The 23,597-nt window shown below is 50.0% G+C and overlaps 1 protein-coding gene across 2 annotated transcripts; it reads left to right on the forward strand.

The window, feature by feature from the left end:
• Positions 1-631: 631 nt before the first annotated feature.
• Def8 (differentially expressed in FDCP 8 homolog) lies at positions 632-23,076 on the forward strand. Of its 2 annotated transcripts, none has more exons than XM_045155032.1 (13): positions 632-691; positions 4,415-4,641; positions 6,976-7,109; positions 8,140-8,237; positions 11,475-11,624; positions 14,641-14,782; positions 15,294-15,458; positions 16,380-16,507; positions 17,891-18,004; positions 20,145-20,225; positions 20,439-20,579; positions 20,726-20,835; positions 21,400-23,076. In XM_045155032.1, exons 3-13 carry the CDS (start codon positions 6,986-6,988, stop codon positions 21,500-21,502), a joined length of 1,356 nt encoding a protein of 451 aa, XP_045010967.1. In that variant the 5' UTR covers positions 632-691; positions 4,415-4,641; positions 6,976-6,985; the 3' UTR covers positions 21,503-23,076. The 2 variants fall into 2 exon arrangements, with proteins under 2 accessions (XP_045010967.1, XP_045010960.1); XM_045155025.1 differs by having other exon boundaries at positions 4,415-4,620.
• The last annotated feature ends 521 nt before the right edge of the window (positions 23,077-23,597 follow it).

Raw genomic sequence — 23,597 nt, forward strand, 5'->3', positions numbered from 1 at the left:
TGGTATGTTGTGGGTGAGCGGGGAGGTTGGCCAGGGAGGTGAGGTCTGGGGCAGATTTCTTTCTCTAGGATCGATCTACGTTCTGGGCTCAGGATGGACGTGGGACTCAGTGGGGAGCTGAGATTAGGGAGGCTGCCATAGTTGTGGGGGAAGGAGGCTGGCGCTGGGCACTGATGGTACGTGGTCCGGTCAGAAAAGGCATCAGAGGGGTGTGGTCAGGGACGCACTAAGGTTTGGCCCCCAGGGTGCGAACGGTGTACCCGCCCTCAGAGCGAGGCGGGAGAGGTCGTCTCCGGTGCAAGTTACTGAGCTTGGGATGCCCATGGTGATGCCCATGATGGAGCCTCAGATGTGCCCATGGTGTTGCCCAGGGGACAGCTGGATGTCAGTGCCGGAATTGTGAGGATGGTGGTGAGGGGGGTCACCAACTACTGGGGAGCCATCCGCCCGAACACAAAGATCGCAAAGGTGGGGACGTCGCACAAACCCGACAAGAATAAGGGACCTGGGGGCAGAGCCGGAGCTCCAGGGGCCAGAGGCAGCCGGGCTGCGTTGAAGGTGCCATGAGCCTCCGCGCCGGAGGCGGCAGCAGCGGGCGGCGGGCGGCGGGCTGCGGGCGGGGCTCGGCGTGGCGGCGGCGGGCGGGGTGCCGTGGGGCCGGCCGGCGGGCTGCCAGGTAGCCCCGGGCCAGGTGAGCGGCCTGGGCGCGCGGCGGGAGGGTCGGGCCGGGGCGCGGGCCCCGGGGTGCGGGTGTCCGGGCGCAAGGACCCCGGACCCCCAGCTCCCGGCTGCCGCCTGCTGGCTCTCTGCCGAGCGCCGGGCCTCGGGGAGCGCGGCGGGCCCGCACTGCGCGCGGTACGGGGACTTAGCATCCCCAGGTGGGGAGCCCCTTCTTCCAGGGTGGGCTAGGTGGGGAGCCCAAGGACCCGCTGCATGTCGGAGCCACCGGGTTCGCGTCTATGGAATGGGTGCGGGTGGACGCCGACACCTGTCCCCCCTTCCCCCAGGGAGGACGGGCACGACCCCAGAGTGAATTTGGGAGTGGGGGGGGGGTCCTCTCTGAGCTCGATTCCGTGGGCTGCTCCTCTGACCGGCCTTGCTGCAGGTACGGGCACACAGGATGTACTTTGTCCCCCTTCCAGGGTCAACTCTCAGGCCCTGCGGTGGCAGCTGGACCGGCAGCTGCCCTTTGGTAGCAGAAAACCCCGGGCGGCACGTAGGAGGAGGGCTCGGGGTGTCAGGAATACGCCCTGAGCCTCTGCCCTGGGTCCCTCGGTTCCCCCCGGGACTTTACTCTGATTTTTTTTTCCGTCGGTTGCCTCCCGCTCAAGGGAGGACAATGCAGGGCGACGACCGAGCGGAGGTGTTTTGTCTGTCCTTCCAATCGCCCCTTTCTGAGGCCAAGCTTGGATTCTGGGTGCAGAGCTCTGCTGGGAGGGGACGGGATGTAGATGGGCAGGCCCCGGCTGGTGCTCCCTGAAGATAAGATGTCACCGTCAGCTGACCGGGAGATAGGATTCCCTAACCGGGCTGCAGAAAAATAACTTGGTGGTCAGGTCAAATGGCTCCATGACTTTCTCATTCCTTGCTTTTGGCACTGGTCTATCTATCTTCCTGGCCTCCTTCTACTCATATTCCTTTTATTTTTTTCAAGGTAGGGTCTCACTCTAGCCCAGGCTGACCTGAAATTCACTATGGAGTCTCAGGGTGGCCTCCGACTCACGATGATCCTCCTATCTCTGCCCCCCAAGTGTTGGGATTAAGTCACACACCACTACACTAGGCTTCTTCTGGCCATATTCTAAAACACTGGAAGTTTTCTAGGAAAAGCATCTGGGAATGGCTTCTGTACCCCCCTCACACACACCAGTCCTTTGTGATCTGACTGGTCATGACATGATATCAGTGACTGCTCAGTAGCAACTTGGGTTGTGGGTGTTACCAACCTACACACTTGACCTTCCTGTCCACCTCAGGAGGTATGAGTTCTCCCTGACTTCCAGACCACACAGTTCATCACTGAGAGAACCAGATTTAAGTCAGAGTTACTGGATCTTAAAACCATCAGTAATGATGACAGTAATAAGTTGTAACAGTAATAAGCTGGTATTTATTGGGTGCTTATGATATACTGGCCTAGGCTCTCAGAACTTTTATAACGAATTTAATCTTTATAGTAACTATCTGAGTTATTATAGAAATGAAAGTAGACTGACCACTGACTCTCGAGCATGAACTCTCAGGCAGAAGTTGATTGTTTTTGTTTGTTTGTTTGAGGTAGAGTTGGTCTTGCTCTAGCCCAGGCTGACCTGGAATTAATTATGTAGTCTCAGGGTGGCCTTGAATTCTCAGTGATCCTTGTACCTCTGTCTCCCCAGTACTGGGATTAAGGGTGTATACCACCATGCCAGACTCAGGCATAAATTTGTTTGGTTTTTTATTCTTTTTATTGACAACTTCTATAATTGTAGACAATAACCCACAGTAATTCCCTCCCTCCCCCACTTTCCCCTTTGAAACTCCACTCTCCATAATATCCCCTCTCTCAATCAGTCTCTCTTTTATTTTGACATCATCATCATCATCTCCTCCTATTATGGTGGTCTTGTGTAGGAGGTATCAGGCACTGTGAGGTCATGGATATTCAGGCCCTTTTGTGTCTGGAGGAGCACGTTGTAAGGAGTCCTACCCTTCCTTTGGCTCTTACATTCTTTCCGTCAGGCAGAAGTTTTAACTGAAAGGAAAAGGGTTGAAGAAAAAGGAACAGTACTGATTTTGAGAAGTGCAAGTGCCAACAGAAAAATGCGTTTTATTGGATTCTTGGAGGAAACTGGTGTTTGTTAATTATAATAATATTGTGGGGAAGCCGGGCGTCATGGCGCATACCTTTAATCTCAGCACTCAGGAGGCAGAAGTAGAAAGATTGCTGTGAGTTCAAGGCCACCCTGAGACTATATAGTGAATTCCAGGTCAGCCTGAGCTAGAGTAAGACCCTACCTTAAAATAAATAAATAAATAAATAAATTAATTAATTAAAGGAATATTGTGGGGGTTTTGTTGTTTCAATTTTTTTTTTGCTTATTTTATTTATTTATTTGAGAGTGACAGAGAAAGAGGTAGCTAGAGAGAGAATTGGCATACCAGGGCCTCCAGCCACTGCAAACGAACTCCAGATGCATGTGCCACCTTGTGCATCTGGCTTACATGGGTCCTGGGGAATCCAGCCTTGAACCAGGGTCCTCAGGCTTCACAGGCGAGCACTTAACCGCTAAACCATCTCTCTAGCCTGTTTTTTTTTTTTTTTTTCACTGCCATCTCAGGGTGACCTCGAACTCTCGGCAGTTCTCCTACCTCAGACTCCCAAGTGCTGGGATTAAAGGTGTGCATCACCACCCCCAGCTTGTTTATTTTTTGAAGCAGAGGCTCACTCTACAACCCATGCTGATTTGGAACTCATTCTGTAGTCTAGGCTGGCCTCAAACTCACAGCAGTGATCCTCCTACCTCAGCCTCCCAAATGCTGGGATTATAGGCATAAGCCACCTTGCCTGATTGAGAATATCTTTTTTCTTTTTTTTTTTTTTTTTTTAAGATAGGGTCTCACTCTAGCCCAGGCTAACCTGGAATTCACTATGTAATCTCAGAGTGGCCTCAAACTCAATACAATCCTACCTCTGCCTCATAAAGGCATGTGCCATCATGCTAGTTCTGAGAACATCATTTTAAAAAAAATCTTCCTCATGATTAAGGGGATTTTCTGATATAAGATGCATTTGTTCCTGGAGATCTTCTGGCCAGATCCTATACTTGGTGGAGTTTTCTTTCTATAAAGAGATGAAGAACAGGCACAGCTCACTGATTGCTAACAAGAGGGGAGGAACTGAGTGAGTAATAGACTTTATGGATTAAGAGTGTGATAGAGCTGGACGTGGTGGTGCACGCACTCGGGAGGCAGAGGTAGGAGGATCGCTGTGAGTTCGAGACCAGCCTGAGACTACATAGTGGATTCCAGGTCAGCCTGAGCTAGGGTGAGACCCTACCTCAAAAAACCTTAAAAAAAAAAAAGTGTGAGAGAACATACGTCTCTTGTTACTAGGAAGAGTGGCCCTACTATTGTTTATACATGGTACTGTTATAATCGCCTTTTGAGACATGAGAAATTGGAAGCAGAGAAAGGTTTAGGCATTTATTTACACAAAGTCACTCTGAAGAACTGGCACACAATTGGGCCTGTCCATCTTCCCACCACCACATGACTGGGGTGCTCTGTCAGATCTGTTTGGGCCGTAAGAAACAGAATACTCCCTCCTCACGACTGTGGTGTAAATAGAGGTTTATTTCTGCCTCACTTGGATGATAAAATCAGCTGAGGCCTTGTCACTTGGCCATCCTCATGTATAGCTTCTGTGTCACAGCTCGAGGTGGCTGCTTCAGCTCCAGCCGGTCCACCTGCATTCCAGACCCGGGAGGAAGGAGGGGCTCAAGAACAATTCCTGGAAGTCTAGAGAGATCTGCTCCTGTTCTATTGGTCGCAACACAGTCACATGGCCACACTGAGGTGCAGGGAAGACTGGGAAGTCATGTGACAAGCAAAACATGAGTCCTCACTCAGGATGAAGGGGTGAGTGAACCCTGGAAACAGGTTAGTTTCTCCTGTGCTCTGGCTGCTCTCTAGGACACTTGGGTGCCTATGGCTGTAGGTGGCCTTCTGTGTGACCTACCCAAACACATCAGCCCATAGCACCTGTGGCCCCTCTTGGGGCCTCCCGCTTGGCCCTGCTAGCAACTGCTGGCTCCTGCTGTACTGGAGCTCTGGCCTCCTGCCACCCTCTCTGAACAGAGGTAGAGTCAGCAGGACAGGGCTCACAGTCAGCCGGTGTGCCTGAACCTGGAGGGACCGCTGGTGCAGGTCCACACAGTGTGGACGGGGCAGATCCAGACCCTCGGGTCTTAATTCTTAATTCTTCTTCTTCTTATTATTATTAGTTTGGTTTTTCAAGATAGGGTCTCACTCTGTCCCAGGCTGACCTGGAATTCACTATGTAGTCTCAGGGTGGCCTTCAACTCCTCCTATCTCAAACCTCCCCAATGCTGAGATTAAAGGTGTGCGCCACCACACCTGGCCGTTATTATCATTAAACAACATTACTTATGGATACGTCATGTGTTGGTACCTTCTCTTCCCTCATCCCTGCCCCCTTTCTGCTGGGAACTCTTCTCAGTGGGGTTGCAGGAATTCCCTACGGGGTTGTGGGTTATGCATTGTGGGAGCAGCAGTCAGTTATTGGGGGGACAGGGAATGTCTCTGGGCATGATATCTTAACCTGTGGCTCTTACAATCTTTCCTCCACCTCTTCTGCAAAATTCCCTGAGCCATGGTGGGTGTGTTTTAAGTCTCTGAGGAACCTCTGGATCTCTGCTTTAGTAGGCGTTGAGTGTCCTCAGGGTCTGTCTCCTTCACCCTGGTGCAGATTATCAGGTTCAGCATGGAAGTAGCACCCTTGTTCATCTCCCCACTTCCTCTATAATTTCAGCTAGGGGTTGGCTGAAATGCAAGGGGTAGTTTATCTCCACGGGTCTTGCTACCTTTCTGAGTACCCTCTGGAGCAGGGGATCTGGGAGTTGGGACCCAGGGGCCCCTCAATCAGGAAGCAAGCTCACAGGGTCCAGGCAGTCCCAAGCTAGCAGCAGGGGAGCTGGTACCAGGAAACTGGGCCTTTTTTTAAAAAAAAAATTTTACTTTTTGAGGCAGGATCTCTGGCCTAGGCTGATCTGGAACTCACTAAGTATTCATAGGGTCCTCAAACTCAGTAATCCTCCTACTTCTGTCTCCTGACTGCTGGGATTAGAGGTGCGAAGCCTCTCACCTGGTTTCATTAGTTCTTATTTTTTTCTTTCAGGCAAAGGCGCAAAGGAGGTGTTCTAGGCTGTCTTATTTCTGATAGTAATAAGCATGGAGAACACAAAGTCACTGTGGAGACTTTCAGGCCCCTGCAACACATTCCACTAATGCTTGATTTCCTATTGTAATAGTAAACCTTGTCCAGAGGTTATTTTGCACCCAGAGTCTATGAACTAATGTCACCCTCACAATGATCTACCTCTGGATGAGGGAACGGAGACAGAGGGGAGGCTGGGGAATGTGACTCAACTAGATAAGTGGGGGAGTGGCATTCCAACTGCTTCTGTTCTGGTCAAACACGGTCCTTTTCTTGTAGCCAGGCACCACCATGTTCCTAAAGTGGGTTATTGATCCCTGATTTCTGACAGGTGGGTGGGAAGCTAGGCATTTCCCACCTGAAACATGGGAGTCCAGAGCATGAAGCCACAGGAATGATTCAGGTCATGTGGTTTTGAAGCACTGCTGGAACCCAGGCCTGAGACGCCAGGAAGATCCTAGAACCTGGATGCATTGCTGGAGCTTGGGAAGGGTGCCTGTGTCACCCTGCAGGTAGCAGGGAAAAGACTGGCCTTGGCCCCAGTGTGTTCACCAGTGGGCACTCTAACTGGAGCTATACTTTTGGAGTGTTCTGTTGGGAAGATACACCTTGGGTCAGGAGGCCAGGAAAGAGGACCCAGTTCCAGAATGTGTCTTACAGGAGTCATCTGGTAGCCATGGCCCAGCTGGACTGGGGTCGAGTAGGCCATTTGAGGCCTACCCAGTAGCCCTAGCTCTGGAGCCCTAGAGCACCTGTGCCTAAAAGAGCCTCCCCCCCACCCCCCAATGCAGAGGTGGGATCTTGGAGTCCAGATCTGGCTGGTACCTTTGGATAAACTTGTATCCCTGAGCCAGCTTGCATCCCCGTTTGCTCCTCTTAAAGAACACAGAGGGACAGTGGAGGTGGCTTGGGGAAAAGCCTGTGGGCTGTCTTCTAGACTCTGGGAAGTGAAAGAGGCAGGGCGTCAGGGAAAGGGGATGGGCCACGGTGACCCTGGGGCCCGAGCGCTCACGCCAGCCATGCCTGGGCCCCTGCAGGTGGGATGCTATGGAATATGATGAGAGGCTGGCTCGGTTCCGGCAGGCCCACCTCAACCCCTTCAACAAACAGCTGGCGTCAAGGCAACATGAGCAGAGACCCAGTGAGGAGACCCAGGAAGTTACTTGTGAAGGTGAGCACTGGTGTGGGCAAAAGCTATGTGCATCAGCTGATGCCTCACATCAGCCCCCACCACCCTCTGTCCCTGCTTCCCTTCCTGGAACCCTGGCTTTCCCATGGGACCAGCACTGTGCTAACAGCCTCCCCCCCCCAATAGCATAATCCCTTTCTACCTGCTCCATGGAATGAGCACTCTAGAGAGCAGGGGTCTGAGTGTAAAGAGCCATGGCTGCGGCCCAGGGATCGTCACACAGTAGATACTCCGTGAATACAGAGCAGAAGCAGAACCGAGATCTGGGGGACAGAAGCTCGTGCCTACAGTGTCCCAGGCATAGGTTCCACCCTCGGGAGATTAGTAGGTAGAAAACCTAGGAGTTGCAGATAGGGTAGGTGGAGGGCGCTTGGGGCCTGGGGTTGCTGAGGTGGTCCACATAGTGGTTCATGAATTGTGTGGTGTAGCCAGTCAGTGGGTTTTCTTTAGCCCACCTACTGATACACAAAGCACCTGTCTAGAAATTGAGTGAGTTGTTTCTTTTTCTGTTTTCTTTCTTTTTTTTTTTTTTTGAGGCAGTTTCTCAGTCTAGACCAGCCTCACTCACAGGGATCCTCCTACCTCAGCTTCTCAATGCTGAGATTGAAGGCGTGCACTACCATGCCCGGCTCCATTCATCTTTTTGTTGTTGTTTGTTTTGTTTTTTGAGGTAGGGTTTCACTGTAGTGTAGACTGACCTGGAATTCACTATGTAGTCTCAGGGTGGCCTCGAACTATCTTCGATCCTACTACCTCTGCCTGCCAGTGCTGGGATTAAAGGCGTGCGCCACCACGCCCGGCTCTCCATTCATCTTTTTTATTGGTGTTTTCTTGTTTGCAATAGAAGACAGGCTCCTTTACAAATGTCAGCCAGAAGCACAGAACTGAGCAGGGCCCAACTCTTCCGCGCCCCTCACCCCCCATTCCTGTTTATCTCCAACTCCCCTGTGAGCACCTCAGCTGCCTTCCTCTGCCCTTTCTCTCTGCCACCCTGGGTGCCTTCTTATTCCAGACACTCTGCCTGAGCTGCCCCCTGGAGAGCCTGAGTTCCTCTGTTCTGAGCACGTGATGGATCTTGGCCTGTCTGAGGATCACTTTTCCCGCCCTGTGGTAAAGTTTGGGGTGCTGGAGGGAAGGGGTCTGAACCCTGAGGTTTAATTTCATCGTGTACTTGCATATGGTGGGCCACGTGTTCACACACTGTTTTATGAGCTGGGCTGTAGCTTCCTTGTAACAAGCCACAACCATCAGGTTCAGTAGCCCCAACCTCAGCTAAGTCTCCTAGGCCTCAAATCTGAGACCTACATGTCATCTGAGCCCAGCCTCAAAGAGAGTGTAGAGACAGCCTGGCATTGGGGTAAGGAGCTGGGGCTCATGCGCTCCCTGTAGCCCCAGGTTCTTATGCAGCAAATGGGTGAATTGATTTCCTTTGAGGTTCCTGGGGTCTTGTATAAATGCTATGGGGTAGCACAGTGTTTGCTTTATATTTTGTTCCATAGAAGGCTGTTTTAAAGGGAGAAAGGAGGAACCTCGTAATTAAAAAAAAAAAAAGTTTTAGGGTGTCCAGGCATGGTGGAGCACAGCTTGAATCCCAGCACTTGGGAGACAGAGGTATGTGTAGATCTTGGTGAGTTTGAGGCCATGCTGAGACTATATATAGTGAATTCCAGATCAGCCTGGGCTAGAGCAGGACCCTTCCTCGAAAACTAACAAAACAAACAAACAAAAAAGGAAGCTGGGCTTGTTGGCGCATGCCTTTAATCCCAGCACTTGGGAGGCAGAGGTAGGAGGATTGCCATGAGTTCAAGGCCACCCTGAGACTATATAGTGAATTCTATCTAGGTCAACCTGAGCTAGAGTAAGACGCTACCTTGAAAAAACAAAGGAAAAAAAAAAAAAAGCTTTAGGGAGCCAGGATATTGCACACACCTTTAATTCTAGTAGATTAGGCAGAGGCAGAGGTAGGAGGCTCGCTGTGAGTTCGAGGCCAGCCTGCGACTACATAGTGAACTTCTGGTCAGCCTGGACTAGAGTGAGACCCAAACTAAAAAAAAAAAAAAAAGTTTTAGGGGCTAGGGAAATGACTCATTGGGTAAGTGTTTGCTGCACAAACATGAGGTCCTGATTCACCCTAAGTTCACTTCTCAACACCCATGTATACGGCCAGGTATGGCCTGTGCGTACCTGTAATGCCAGTTGTATAGGAAAGGTAGACCTGAGAATCCCTGGTGTTTGCTGGTCAGCCAGTCTGACTGAAAATGGCAGCTTCGCATTTAGTGAGCAACTTTGACTCAGGGAAACATGGGGGTGAGCCATAGAGGACACCTCATGTTGTCTGGCCTGTACTTTGTGCATTGGGCACGTGCAGCTGCACATACATGTACACACACCTGGGTGGCGCTCACATCTGCACATATACCCGCTCTACATACATACACAGGCCAAAAAAAAAGTGGTGACATAGGGCTGTAATCCCAGTACTTGGGAGGCTTACATAGGAAGATTGCCTCTCAAGTTGCTGGGATACAGGCCTGCCTCATCAGGCCTATTGTTTTTGTATCTTTATTACAACATCTGTAGCACATCCTTTTTGCCACAGAATGAACCCCAAGGAGGAGGGCAAGGTGTCGTCACCTCGTTGCCTGGGTCTTTTAGAACCTAGCCTATGGAAGGAGGAGTGTCTCCTGAGGATGGCACCAGCCTACCTTCCTTGGCTGTAAGGCCTGAGCCCGTCTTCCCCAGTGGGAACAGGTGTCCTGAGTCTGGGGCTTGGCTAGGCTCTGGGTCGGTGTGGGGGCAAGGCACCCAGAAGCGCTGACTCTGAGGCGAGTGTGTCTCTAGGCTACTTTACTGGCATCTGCCTGGGTTTAGCCATTAAGCCAGAAGCCACTTCCTTGTCTGTCTGTCAGTCTTTCTTCCTTCTTTTCTTTTCTTTTCTTTTTTCTTTTCTTTTCTTTTCTTTTCTTTTCTTTTCTTTTCTTTTCTTTTCTTTCTTTCTTTCTTCCTTCTTTCTTTTCTTTTCCTTTCTTTCTTTCTTTCTTTCTTTCTTTCTTTCTTTCTTTCTTTCTTTCTTTCTTCCTTCTTTCTTTTCTTTTCCTTTCTTTCTTTCTTTCTTTCTTTCTTTCTTTCTTTCTTCTTTCTCCTTTTTCTCCTTTCTCTCCGTTTGCTCCATTCTTTCCTTTTTCCTTCTTTTGGGTGTCAGGTTTGAGGCAGGATCTTAATCTAGCCCAAACTGACCTGGAACTCACTCTGTAGCCGGGGCTGATCCTCCTACTTCAAAGCCTCCCCAGCCCTAGGATTAAAGACACGAGCCACCATGCCTGACAGCTTCCTGTTTTTGTGATGGCAAGTGTAATTTACTCCAAGCGGAAGCTCTTTAAAAGTAAAACAGTACAGCTAAGAAAGCAGTTTCTAAAAGAAGGAAGTGTGCGATGCTGGGGGCCTCTGACATGTTGAGCAAACAGTCTACCATTGAGCTACACACCCATGCTTCAGAAATTGATTTTTTTTTTCCAAGACAGTGTCTCACATCATAGACTGGCTTTGAATTCACTCTGTAGCTGAGTTCTTGAATTCTTGACGCTCCTGCTGCACTTTCCTACTGCTGGGGTATCACAGTCAGGTTCTCATTGCTGGTAGAAATCACCCAACCAAGAGCAGCTTGTGGAAAAAAGGTTTATTTTGGCTTACAGGCTCGAGGGGGACGCTCCATGATGGCAGGGAAAACAATGGCATGAGCAGAGGGTGGCCATCACCCCCTGGCCAACCTAAGGCGGACAATAGCAACAGGAGAGTGTGCCAAACACTGGCATGGGGAAACTGGCTATAACACCCATAAGCCCGCCCCCAACAATACACTCCCTCCAGGAGACGTTAATTCCCAAATCTCCATCAGCTGGGAACCTAGCATTCAGAACACCTAAGTTTATGGGGGGACACCTGAATCAAACCACTACATGGGGTTATAAGTATGTGCTACCACAGTTCACTTATGTGGTGCTGAGGATCCAACTCAGGGCTCTGTACATCCTAGGCACTTGGCCTCTGAGCTGCATCCTCACCCCGGGGCTTCCATGCACTGTAGGCAAGCAGTGTGCCACTGAGCCACACCTCCAGCCCAGAAGCTGATGTCTGCAGAGGCCTGGGGGTAGATCAGTACACCTAGGGGCAGGCAGCATGGCTGGATCCCCGTATGTTGCTAGCTCTCCCGGGCCTCGAGCAAGTCCTCGCCTAGGTGAGGGGCTGAGGTCTGCTATGCATCTAACTTCCTGTGAGGACAGGGCTACTACCCTCCATGGGGAGAGCCTGCCAGCTGGCTTTCTGACCGCTGCCCTCCACCCTGGGCAGGGTCTTTTCCTGGCCTCTGATGTTCAGCAGCTGCGCCAGGCGATCGAGGAATGCAAGCAGGTGATCCTGGAGCTGCCCGAGCAGTCGGAGAAGCAAAAGGATGCCGTGGTGAGGCTCATCCACCTTCGGCTGAAGCTGCAGGAGCTTAAGGTGGGTACCGGTGTGGCCCACCTCTGCCCTGCCGTGGAGGGGCCTGCAGCATGGCTGGAACCGTGGGAAGCAGGCAAACAGGGCAGCCTGTGGCCCCTTCCAGAAGGTGGGTCTCCTCTGCACTCTGAGGGGCTGAGGCAGAAAGGGACTCAGAAAGGGAAGGTGAAAGATGGTGCCCTCGTCCTATGTGCAAGCTGCTTAGTTCCCTGTTAGTCCACACTCTCTTGGTTGCAGGGAACAGAAACTCAACCCGAAGCAGCTTAAAGCAAAAAGAAGAAAGCATTTTCTTCATACTGGTTAGAAGATCCTCTATCAATGTCAAGAATTTTGTACTCTTTTGCTCTGCTCTGTGTTGTTTGGGGCTTTCTGTGAGGTGGCAGAGATGACCCCAACAACTGCTGCCTTTCTTTCCACAAGTTTACATTTCTCAGTGGGAGCCGCAAGTCATTCCTGGGTCTGCCTGCTCCACTCCTGACTGGTTGGCCAGACCTGGGTCCCAGGCTCAGGAAATACAGTGGTTGGCCTGTCCTAGATCACGTGATCATGCCTGACACAGTCACAACAGCCTTTGGCTAGTTTTTGTTTGGGTTCTTGGAGATAGGATCCCATTCTAGCCCAGGCTGACCTGGTACTCACTCTGTAGTCCTGCGCTGGCCTCAAACACATAGCAGTCCTCCCTACCTCTGCCTCCCGAGTGCTGGGATTAAAGGCATGTGCCACCATGCCCCGCTGGTTATTGGCTAGTTTTGTGCCACTGAAGATAGTGGGTGGGGTCCCTCCTTGAGCCATAAGACATAGGAGGAGTGATACCTGAAGGTGTCAACAGGAAAAAGTGGAGCCTAACTTCCAAAACCCCAAAAGTCCCAAGTCTTTTTTTTTTTTTTTAACTTTGGCTGCCACTGTGGTCTTTGTACTGACACTGAACCCCTGATGATTTAGCGTGGATGTTCATTAGGAAATAGGTAAGGCTGTGGTAACAAACATGTCCCAAGATACAGGGGGTTAAAGGAAAGAGGTGTGTAATTATCCTCACAAAAGAAATTCCCATAGGTGGTTCAGGGTTCATATGATGGCCAGTAACATTTGAACTTTTTTTTTTTTTAGTTTTTATTTATTTATTTGAGAGCGACAGACAGAGAAAGAGGCAGAGAGAGAGAGAGAATGAGCACGCCACTGCAAACGAACTCCAGATGCATGCACCCCCTTGTGCATCTGGCTAATGTGGGTCCTGGGGAATCGAGCCTCGAACCGGTGTCCTTAGGCTTCACAGGCAAGCGCTTAACCGCTAAACCATCTCTCCAGCCCCATTTGGACCTTTTTATTTTTTTTTAAGATTAAAACAAATTGAGGGCTGCAGAGATGGCTTAGCAATTAAGGTGCTTGCCTGCAAAGGCAAAGGTCCTCGGTTCAAGTCTCCAGTGCCCATGTAAGCCAGATGCACAAGGGGGTGCATGCATCTGGAATTTGTTTGCACTGGCTGAAAGCCCTGGCATGCCCATTCTTTCTCCCACTCTGACTCTCTCAAATAAATAAATAAAAATAAAATATTTTAAAAAATTATATTTGTTTATTTATTTTGTTTTTTTGAGGTAGAATTTCACTCTTGCCCAGGCTGACTTGGAATTTACTATGTAGTCTCGGTGGCCTCTAACTCACAGTGATCCTCCTACTTCAGCCTCCCAAGTGCTGGGATTAAAGGTAGGTGTCCCCAGACCTGGTTCTGATTTATTTATTTGCAAGGAGAGAAAAGGAATATATGGGTGCACCAGTACCTTTAGCCACTGCGAACAAACCCCAGATGCATGCAGCACTATGTGCATCTGGCTATTTGTGGGTACTGGGGAATTGAACTCAGGATCTTAGGCATTGTAGGCAAACGCCTTAAATGCTGAGCTATCTGTCCAGCCCTGAAAAATATTTTTAATGGGCTGGAGAGATAGCTTAGTGGTTAAGGCATTTGCCTGCAAAGCCAGAGGACCCAGGTTCAAATCCCCAGGACCTATGTAAGCCAGATGCACAAGGTGGTGCATGCATCTGGAATTCATTTGCAGCAGCTGGATGTCTTGGTGCACCCATTCTCTTGCTCCCTCACCCTCTCTCTCTCTTTTTTTCTCTCTCAAATAAATAAATAAAAATACTAAAATATTTTTATTGCCAGGTGTGTCACTGTGCATCTTTAATCCCAGCACTTGGCTACCTGGGGACTACAGAGCAAGTTCCAAATTAGCCTGGGCCTACCTTGGAAAATAAGACAAAAAAGTTTATTTATTTAAGAGAGAGGTACCTGGGTATGGTGGTGCACACCTTTAATCCCAGCACTCAGGAGACAGAGGTAGGAGGATTACTGCGTGTTTGAGGTCATCCAGAGACTACATAGTGAATTCCAGGTCAGCCTGGACTAGAGCAAGATTCTACCTTCATAAACCAGAGAGAGAGAGAGAGAGAGAAAGACAGAGACAGAGAAAGAGACAGAGAGAGACAGAAAAAGAGTCAGAGAGAGAAAGAGTCAGAGAGAGAGAGAGAGAGACAGAGAGAGAGAGAATGAGTATGGGCACAGCAGGGCCTCCTGCTAATGCAGGTGAACTCCAGATGCATGTACTACTTTGCACTTTTGGCTTTATGTAGGTACTTGGGAATCAAACCCCGGGTCATTAGGCTTTGCAAGCAAGTGCCTTTGACCATCTTGCCAACCTGAGTCATTATTTTTGTCCCTCACAGAAGTCCAAAGTGGTCTCACACTATATCTTCTTGGCCTATAACCACCCAGCAGGAGGGAAGGGCCGTTCACAGGTTCTTGGATCTATGTCACACCTTGCTGCCAAGGGTTATGAGAAAGGTTATATGCGGTGGGCACTTGTCTATCGACCTGTTGCTAAAGACAGAAGGGAAACATGCACTGGGCTACACCTCGTAATCTCTGTTACAAGTGTTGTCTGCACATATTAAGGAGTTTGAATGAAAGGAAGGAACTATAGCCCAGCTCACTTGTGACTCTTCCATGTCCCTTCCTTTGCAGGATCCCAATGAAGAGGAGCCCAACATCCGGGTCCTCCTGGAGCACCGCTTCTACAAGGAGAAGAGCAAGAGCGTCAAGCAAACCTGTGACAAGTGCAATACCATCATCTGGGGCCTCATCCAGACCTGGTACACCTGCACAGGTGGGCCAAGAGCAGGACCCACACCTGTACACTCAGCTACTGAGATCTGAGACGGGATTTCTGAGAAGGAAGATGGGAGATGGAAGAGAGGAAAGTTGACAACATATGTTTTTAGGGGGGATGGGTTGATTTTGTTTTGTTGAGATGGGTCTCACCCTAGCTAGTCCCAGGCTAACCTGGAGCTCGCTGTGAAGCTCCAAGCTGGCCTCAAATTCACAGCGATCCTCCTACCTCAGCCTCTTGGCTGCTGGGATTAAAAACATGTGCCACCACACCCAACTTCCGTTTAGGCTTGGTGGGGGCAAATGGTTATATGTTAAGTGTGGAGTAAGAGGCAAGGCTTGGGGCACAGGGACATGAGGATCTTTCAGGTGTTTGGAGAAGGTCTTGGGTTGAAGTGGACACTGGCAAGAGCTGATGGAGCCCTGGAGCAGTCAAGCTGAAGATGGTCCTGGGTTACGGGGACTCCTTTGCAGAACTTTTGAGAGGTGTGGCTGTTTCCCCATCACAGGCTGTTATTACCGTTGTCACAGCAAGTGCCTGAACCTCATCTCCAAGCCCTGTGTGAGCTCCAAAGTCAGCCACCAGGCTGAGTATGAGCTGAGCATCTGTCCTGAGACTGGGCTGGACAGCCAGGACTACCGTTGTGCTGAGTGCCGCGCGCCCATCTCTTTGCGTGAGTGAAACATGGGTCCTCTTCTCAGCGGGGAAGAACTGGAGTGGAGCTGTTCCAGGGAGGGCGCTGGAAGGTGTAGGGCAGGGCTGTTCCTGTCCTTGGTCTTTGGGAGGTAACAAGGGGCAGGTTAATTGACATCTCCTTAGTTTTCCCGGTAACAGATTCTGGGTCTCCGTGACTTGCCCAGGTCACTTGAGCATCCACCTCTGAGCTCTGCTGCTGTGTGGCTGTGTGTTATTGCGGCTGCACAGGAAGTCCACATAGACAAAGGCTAGAAAAAGATCATACCAGTCAGTGCTAAGGATGTGACTTAGTGGTAGAATGCTTGCCTAGCATGTATCAGGTCTTGGGCTCCATCCCAAGCCTTCAGAGAGGAAAAAGCACATACACAATGGTCATATGCATTCTGGAAATGGAATTTCTGTTTTAGGTTTTATTTTTATTTATGCATTTATTAGAGACACAGAGAGAGAATGCGTGTGTGAGAATGGGCACGCCAGGGCCTCTAGTCACTGCAGACAAATTCCAGATGCATGTGCCACCACGTGCATCTGGCTTGCGTGGGACCTGGGTCCTTAGGTTTCGCAGGCATGTGCCTTAACCGCCAAGCCATCTCTCCAGTCCCTGGAAATGGAATTTTAACCAATATTAATTTTGGGAGTACCTTCAGCAGTTCTATTGCCACTCCTGTTCTATTTTGCTGAGGAAACAGGTTGTGAGAGAAGCTGTGAGGGCCTGAGGCCTCCTGGCTGAGAAGCGGGTGGGTCGGGTCTAGAGGGTGGGGCTGCTGGCCCAGCTTGCCCTCCTTTGTGTGGTCTTGGGGAGGGAGGATGGGCCACATGGTGCGGTTCCTTGGGCAGCTGAGGCACGCTGAAACACCTAGTAGCCTTCCTGACCTTGTGACAACCTGACCCCCCACAGGAGGTGTGCCCAGTGAGGCTCGGCAGTGTGACTATACCGGCCAGTACTACTGTAGCCACTGCCACTGGAATGACTTGGCTGTCATTCCCGCCCGAGTTGTGCACAACTGGGACTTTGAGCCACGCAAGGTAAGCGCGGTTCCCTTAGTGCCGCTGGGACACACCACCAGACCCAAGGCAGCTGGTGGGAAGAAAGGGTTTATTTCTGCTTATATTCTCGAGGGGAAGTTGCCCCATGTCAGGAAAAGGATGGTACAGCAGAAGGCTGGCCACCATTTCTTGCCACAGTAGCTGGCAAAAAGCAGCAAGAGAGCAATCTGAGGGCTGGAGAGATGGCTTAGTGGTGAGGCACTTGACTACAAAGCCAGAGGACCCAGGTTCGATTCCCCAGGATCCATGTGACCCAGATGCACAAGGTGGTGCATGCATCTGGAGTTCATTTTCAGTGGCTGGAGGCCAGGACATGCCCATTCTCTCTGCCTTTTCCTGATCTCTTAAAAATAAACAAAGAAAGCCGGGCGTGGTGGAGCACGCCTTTAATTCCAGCACTCGGGAGGCAGAGGTAGGGAGTTTGAGGCCACCCTGAGACTACATAGTTAATTCCAGGTTAGTCTGGGCCAGAGTGAAACTCTACTTCGAAAAACAAAACAAAAAAATAAAATAAAATAAAAATAAACAAAGAGCTGGGCTTGGTGGAGCATGCCTTTAATCTCAGCACTCCTGAGGCTGAGGTATCAGGATAGTTGTGAGTTCAAGGCCACCCTGAGACTACATAGTGAATCCCAGGTCAGCCTACGCTAGAGTGAGCCTGTATCTCATAAAATTTAAAATAAATAAATAAAAATAAGAGAGTGGGCTGGAGATGTGGCTTAGCAGTTAAGGCGCTTGCCTCTAGAGCCAAAGGACCTATGTTCAATTCCCCAGATGCACAAGGTGGTGCATGTGTCTGGAATTCATTTGCAGTGGCTTGAAGGCCTTGGCATGCCCATTCTCTTTCTTTCTCTCTCTACCTCTTTCTCTCTCTGTCTAATGAAATAAATAAATAAAATAAGATATTTAAAAATAAGAGAGTGAAGCCAGGCATGGTGGTGCATGCCTTTAATCCCAGCACTGGGGAGGCAGAGGAGGAGGACTGCTGTGAGTTCGAGGCCACCCTGAGAGACTACATAGTGAATTCCAGGTCAGCCTGAGCTAGAGTGAGACCCTACTTTGAAAAACCAAAAATAATAAATAAAATAAGACAGTGATCCGAACTCTGGGGGAATTGGCTGTAATACTCCAAAGCCTGCCCCCAGCATCATATCTACCCCAGCAAGGCTTCACCTCCCAAATTGCCACCAGCTGGGGACCAAGCATTCAGAGCACATTGGTTTACAGGGGACACCTGACTCAAACTGTAATAGTGGGGTTTTGGAGATGAGGACAGTCTGGGAGGGGAGAGTTGATGAGCAAGGAGAAGGTCTTGACCCACAGGCTCTGGTCTGTAAGCTGATCACTCAGCCATTCCCACAGGTGTCTCGCTGTAGCATGCGCTACCTGGCATTGATGGTGTCTCGACCTGTGCTCCGGCTCCGAGAGATCAACCCCTTGCTGTTCAACTATGTGGAGGAGCTGGTGGAGATCCGGGTGAGGCTGGGGCCCAGGTGAAGGGGTGGGGTGGAACTGTCTTGTGGCAGGGTCCAAATTGAGGAGGTGTGCCACCTTCACAGGTCCACTTGACTATCCTTTGAAGTAAAAAGGTTATAGTCATGTCCAGTAGCAATGCTGCTGGGCATAGAGGGAATGTTAGATTCTGTAGTAGCCTAATTAAAATAGTGGAACCTGGGAGTAAGGTGGAGAGGTGGCACAGGGGTTAAAGTTGTTTGCAAAGCCTGCTGGTCCGAGTTTTATTTCCAAGTCTTCATATAAAGTGAGATGCACAAAGCGGTGCACGTGTCTAGAGTTCATTTGTAGCAGCAAGAGGTGCTGGTGTACTCTTTTTCTCCCTTAAATAAGTAAATAAATAAAAATTTATTTTATTTTATTTATTTTTTTTTGGGGGTTTTCGAGGTAGGGTCTCACTCTAGCCCAGGCTGACCTGGAATTCACTATGGAGTCTCAGGGTGGCCTCGAACTCATGGCAATACTCCTACCTCTGCCTCCCGAGTGCTGGGATTAAAGGCGTGCACCACCACGTCCGGCTAAAAATTTATTTTTTAAAACATGGAATGGAGGGCTGGAGAGCTGGCCTGGCGGTTAAGTGCTTGCCTGTGAAGCCTAAGGACTCTGGTTCGAGGCTTAGTTCCCCAGGACCCACATTAGCCAGATGTACAAGTGGGTGCATGCATCTGGAGTTTGTTTGCAGTGGCTGGAAGCCCTGGTGTGCCCATTCTCTCTCTCTCTCTCTCTCTCTCTCCCCCCCTCCCTCCCTCTTTCTCTCTGCTGCTCTCAAATAAGTAAACAAAAATAAACAAAAAAACATGGCATGGAGCCAGGCGTGGTGGCGCACACCTTTAATCCCAGCACTCGGGTGGCAGAGGTGGGTCGCCGTGAGTTCAAGGCCACCCTGAGACTACAGAGTGAATTCCACGTCAGCCTGGGCTTAGAGTGAGACCCTACCTTGAAAAAAAAAAAAGAGGAAAAAAAAAGTGAGTGAGAGAAATTAATATATATGGCTGGAGATGTAGCTCAGTTAGTTACATGCTTGCTTAGCATGTACCGAGCCTTACTTTTAATATCCAGCAGGTATCCATGGAGGTACATACCTATAATCTCAAAATAATATTAATGATAATAACAACAGAATCTCATTAAGCTGGCCTCACACTCACTGTGTAGCCAAGACTAGCCTTGAATCCCTGGCACTCCTGCCTCTACTTCCTAGGCATTAAGTTTACAAGCGTGTGCTGCTGTACTTGACGAATAATATATTCTCTTCAGCCCAATATAGAGAAAAAAGTGTAATATACAGTCAACATTCAAAATCATTGGGATATTTTACATTCTTTTTTTGCTTTTTTTTTTTTTTTTTTTTTCAAGTTAGAGTCTCGTTCTAGCCCAGGCTGACCTGGAATTCACTTTGTAGTCTCAAGCTGGCCTCCAACTCACAACAGTCCTCCTAGCTCTGCCTCCCGAGTGCTGGGGATTAAAGATGGCACCATCACGCCCAGCCTACGTTCTCTTTCTTTTTTGTACCATGACTTTGAATTCCAGTAGGTCCTCTACATTCAACCACTTTCTCTGTTCAAACCAGACACTTTCAACAGCTATATGTGGCTGGGGGCTACTTTTATGCAGGAGAATCAGGGCTGAGGCCAGAAGGTGCGATAGTCCAAGGTGGAGCTAATTATGTCTCTGGCAAAGTGATGGGAAGGGTTTAAATTCCATGTTATGGGGGAGAAGGCTGGATGAATTGCCTAGGGCCAGGATAGGGTTATGGCCCTGTGCTGCCCTGGGGCTGCTGGATAGGTGTGTTGCTTGCCTGTGGAACTAGGCTGAGTGACATGAATGGAGGATCCCCAGAATCATGGCAAATGACCCACACAAGATCCTGTGCAGCCCAGAAGCTGTAATTTGCACTTGAGCTTGGTTAGAGCACCCAGGTCAGGGACATCAGAGGGCTCCTTCACTAGTCCCTACTGCCCTTGATGTTACCTAGGGCATAAAGAAATGCCGCCTGTGAGCATGACCCCTGTGAAGCCAGTTTAGGACCAGCCCCTAAGCCTCGCAGAAGTGGCTTTGGTTCCAGCCCCTTTCTCACGATCCTGCTTGTTTCCCACGCCCACAGAAGCTGCGCCAGGACATCCTGCTCATGAAGCCTTACTTCATCACTTGCAAGGAGGCCATGGAGGCACGACTACTGCTGCAGGTCAGATTGCCAGAGGGCCTGGCACCAGAGAGCCAGGAGGATGGGCTACCTCATGCTTAGACCTTTCCGGATAGCTTGGGTCATCCACACACACACCCTCTGAAACTTGGGGTTTCCATGAGTGCCCTGGGTCGTGACAGTGGGAGCGGCTGTGGGTGGGGTGTAGGGGTCCTTTGCTCTGCACTTGGGGTCACAGGTGCTGGGACTTGACAGCTCCAGGACAGACAGCATTTTGTGGAGAACGATGAGATGTACTCCATCCAGGACCTCTTGGATGTGCACCTGGGTCGCCTCGGCTGTTCACTCACTGAGATCCACACGCTCTTCGCCAAGCACATCAAGCTGGATTGTGAGGTGGGCCTGCCTGTACCCTTTGTGATCGTGACTTGAACCACAGGAGACCCCCCTATCCTGAGGTCAAGGATTGACTAGTGGATCCCTAGCCTGAGCTGGCACTTGCATACCCACCTGCCAATCTCCACACTTTCACTTCCTCACAGCGGTGCCAAGCCAAGGGCTTTGTGTGTGAACTCTGCAAAGAAGGTGATGTGCTATTCCCCTTTGACAGCCACACGTCTGTGTGCACGGACTGCTCAGCTGTCTTCCACAGGTGGGTGTGCCTTGGACCCCACCCTTAAACTAGGTTTTGATGCTCCTCTCTGCCTTTTAAGTGGAGCTCCTCCCCTTGTCTTCAGTGCAGCTGATCTTGTAGAAGCTGGCACTGTTTCCATGAGAAGGAGGGAGACAGACATCTGGCCCTGATTGCCTGTTTGCGGAAGGCTAATGGGAGGGAGCTAGCCTCGAGAGCTTGTGAGGGTCCAGTGGTAGAATTACTTTTTTATTTTAGAGAAGGTGAGAGACACACAGAGAGAGAATTGGTGCACCAGTAGTAGGATTATTTTTTTTTTAGAGAACATGAGAGCAACAGAGAGAGAGAGAATTGGTGTACCAGGGCTTCAGCCATTGAAATCAAACTCCAGATGCTTGTGCCACCTAGTGGGCATGTGTGACCTTGCACTTGCCTCACCTTTGTGCATCTGGCTTGTGTGGGATCTAGAGAGTCAAACATGGGTCCATAGACTTCACAGGCAGGCGCCTCAACCGCTAAGCCATCTCTCCAGCCCCCAGTGGTAGAATTTTACATGCAGAACTCAGCCTGTCTTTCTGACCTTAGGGACTGCTATTACGACAACTCGACCACCTGCCCTAAGTGCGCTCGGCTCAACTTGAGGAAGCAGTCACTCTTCCAGGAACCTGGTCCAGACGTCGATGCCTAGAGCCCTGGGGGAGAGCACCAGGCACTGCATCTGCTCATCTAGCTCCCATTCTCCTGACATTGCCAAAGTCAGGTGGTGTTCATCCTGCCCTGGAGACCCCTGGATACATCCTCTGGGTCTCTTCATCCCTGCTGGGCCAGAAGGAGGTAAACTGTGCCCAGAAGGACCTTCATTCTCCAGGTGCTTGCTGGGACTTGGAGCAGATTCTATAGCTGGCTGTTACCTGGGTGTGCTGCTATGAGGGGTCAAGATTTGGCCTCTGCCCCACTGCAGGACTCCTTGGGCAAGCCTTGGCATGACTCTCCATGGGACTGGAACAGGAACTCTCCCTTGGCACAGACTCAGAGTAGAGGCTTCAGAGGAGTGGCCAGTGGGACTGGTGTATGCCTGTGGCCTAAACTTTCTCTCTGCCACGGATGGGTTGAGTTCTACCTAGAGGCTCCCCTCCCTCCTAGCACCTTGTCTCTTTAGGGGCTTTAGGTTGTGGTGACTGGAGCTGTCCCCAGTGGTGTTTCATAGACCTACCCCTGCCTCCTGAAGGTAGTCTTCATTGTCCTTAGTCTGTCAGTCTTATGTATTTCTGTCCTTTTTGTCTAGTAGGAAGGGAAGAGGGCTTGATATAGCTGCTCCTGCTGTAGTCTTGCCCACCTTCTCCTGGTGCTCTGAGCCAGACAGCTGGGCACCCAGCCCAGGAAGGGAGGCCCAGCCTCCAGGTGTGTAGTAGAGACTTTGCCTATGGGAGAAGTTCTAGGTTAAGCAAGTGGGTAGGCTGCAGTTGGCTTGTATGGCATTTTTAGGACCAAATTTGTCCCTTGAGGTCTGTCCTGCTTAGAGATGGCCAGCCAATGACTTTTGGTCTGGGCTTATTTGCTTGAGGAAGTCCTGTAGCTCACGTAGGAAGACCCAGGCTTGAAAGGAGGTAAAGAACCTGTAAGTCTCGGTTAGCTGTGCTCCATTTTAGTTGTTGCACCTCATAGGTCCTGGGGTTGAGGGTATGTCTGCAGGGGGAGGAGATCTCAGGATATGCTTCCTATCTTTCAGCCTTGGGGAGGAGTCACTTGCAGCTGTCCCTCTTCTCCTTCCTATGTATTGGTCTTATTGACATACAGCCAGTGGTAAAGAGGTATTGCAGCTTAGATATCCCTCACCTTTGACAAAGTCCAGGAAGGGACACCTCAGCCAGTAGGCCAACACAGCTTAGTTCGATGGCCCATTTGAGGAGTAGATGAGCATAATACCACCACCTCCTCCAAACCATTACGTGGCTTTAGGCAAGGCGTTTGCTGCCTTTTATGTCTCAACTTCTCCATCTGGAAAATGGGGAGAGTAGCATTGACCTCAGTGTAGAAGTCCTTAAGGACTGTGAAGTGGGTCAGTAGCAAGTGCCTGTCCTGGTTACTCATTGGGATTTAAGAGGGCGGTTAAAGGCCAAATTCCATTTCCCTATACCCCTAAGTCTGTGCATTTCTCACCATTGTTATCACGTTTCTGTCATGTGGCTGTTGGCTCTTCCTAAATCTTCTGTGTAATCAGCATCCTATTATAGCAGCTATAAATCACATGTCTAAAGAAAATGTTATTAGTCTGGCATTTGTTAGGCAAAGGGTTGGGCCCCTTTTATAGCCCACTGTAAACCTTCTTCCCCACACTTCCATATGCTCCTTCTGGATGGCACAGGCTCTTGTAGAATCATGGGTGAAGCCCTTCTTTAAGTCCACTGCATGGTTAGAAGAGCCTAGCTGGGAGCCCATTCACACAGCCAGCACCTTACAGAAATGTCCCCAGAGAGATCCTCCAGCATGAGACCAGGAAGGCCCAGTGCTATCGTCTCTGTCTCATTAAATATGTGCTGTCTAGACTCGTGTGGTGAATCTGGGACAAACACATTAGCTGATACGCAAGCCAATTCCAAGTTTAGGAAAACCTAGCCTTCTCCATCCCATGGGCTAGAATATGATCTGGTTTGGGGTGTTTTGCATGACACCCTTTCCCTGGGGAGACACAGACACACATGTTCACTCCAGACAGGGCACAAACAACAGAACAAAGGCTAACTGCAGCAAAACCAATTTTAGTGAACCGATGGGTTTAATAG

The sequence above is a fragment of the Jaculus jaculus genome, chromosome 1, assembly GCF_020740685.1.
Source record: "Jaculus jaculus isolate mJacJac1 chromosome 1, mJacJac1.mat.Y.cur, whole genome shotgun sequence".
NCBI lineage: Eukaryota > Metazoa > Chordata > Mammalia > Rodentia > Dipodidae > Jaculus > Jaculus jaculus.

Bases quoted from the DNA above. Each gene is read 5' to 3' on its own strand.
- Def8 (XM_045155025.1), top strand. The intron at 18,005-20,144 runs GTGAGGCTGGGG...CCACGCCCACAG, and splicing joins AGGAGCTGGTGGAGATCCGG to AAGCTGCGCCAGGACATCCT. The intron at 20,580-20,725 runs GTGGGCCTGCCT...ACTTCCTCACAG, and splicing joins ACATCAAGCTGGATTGTGAG to CGGTGCCAAGCCAAGGGCTT.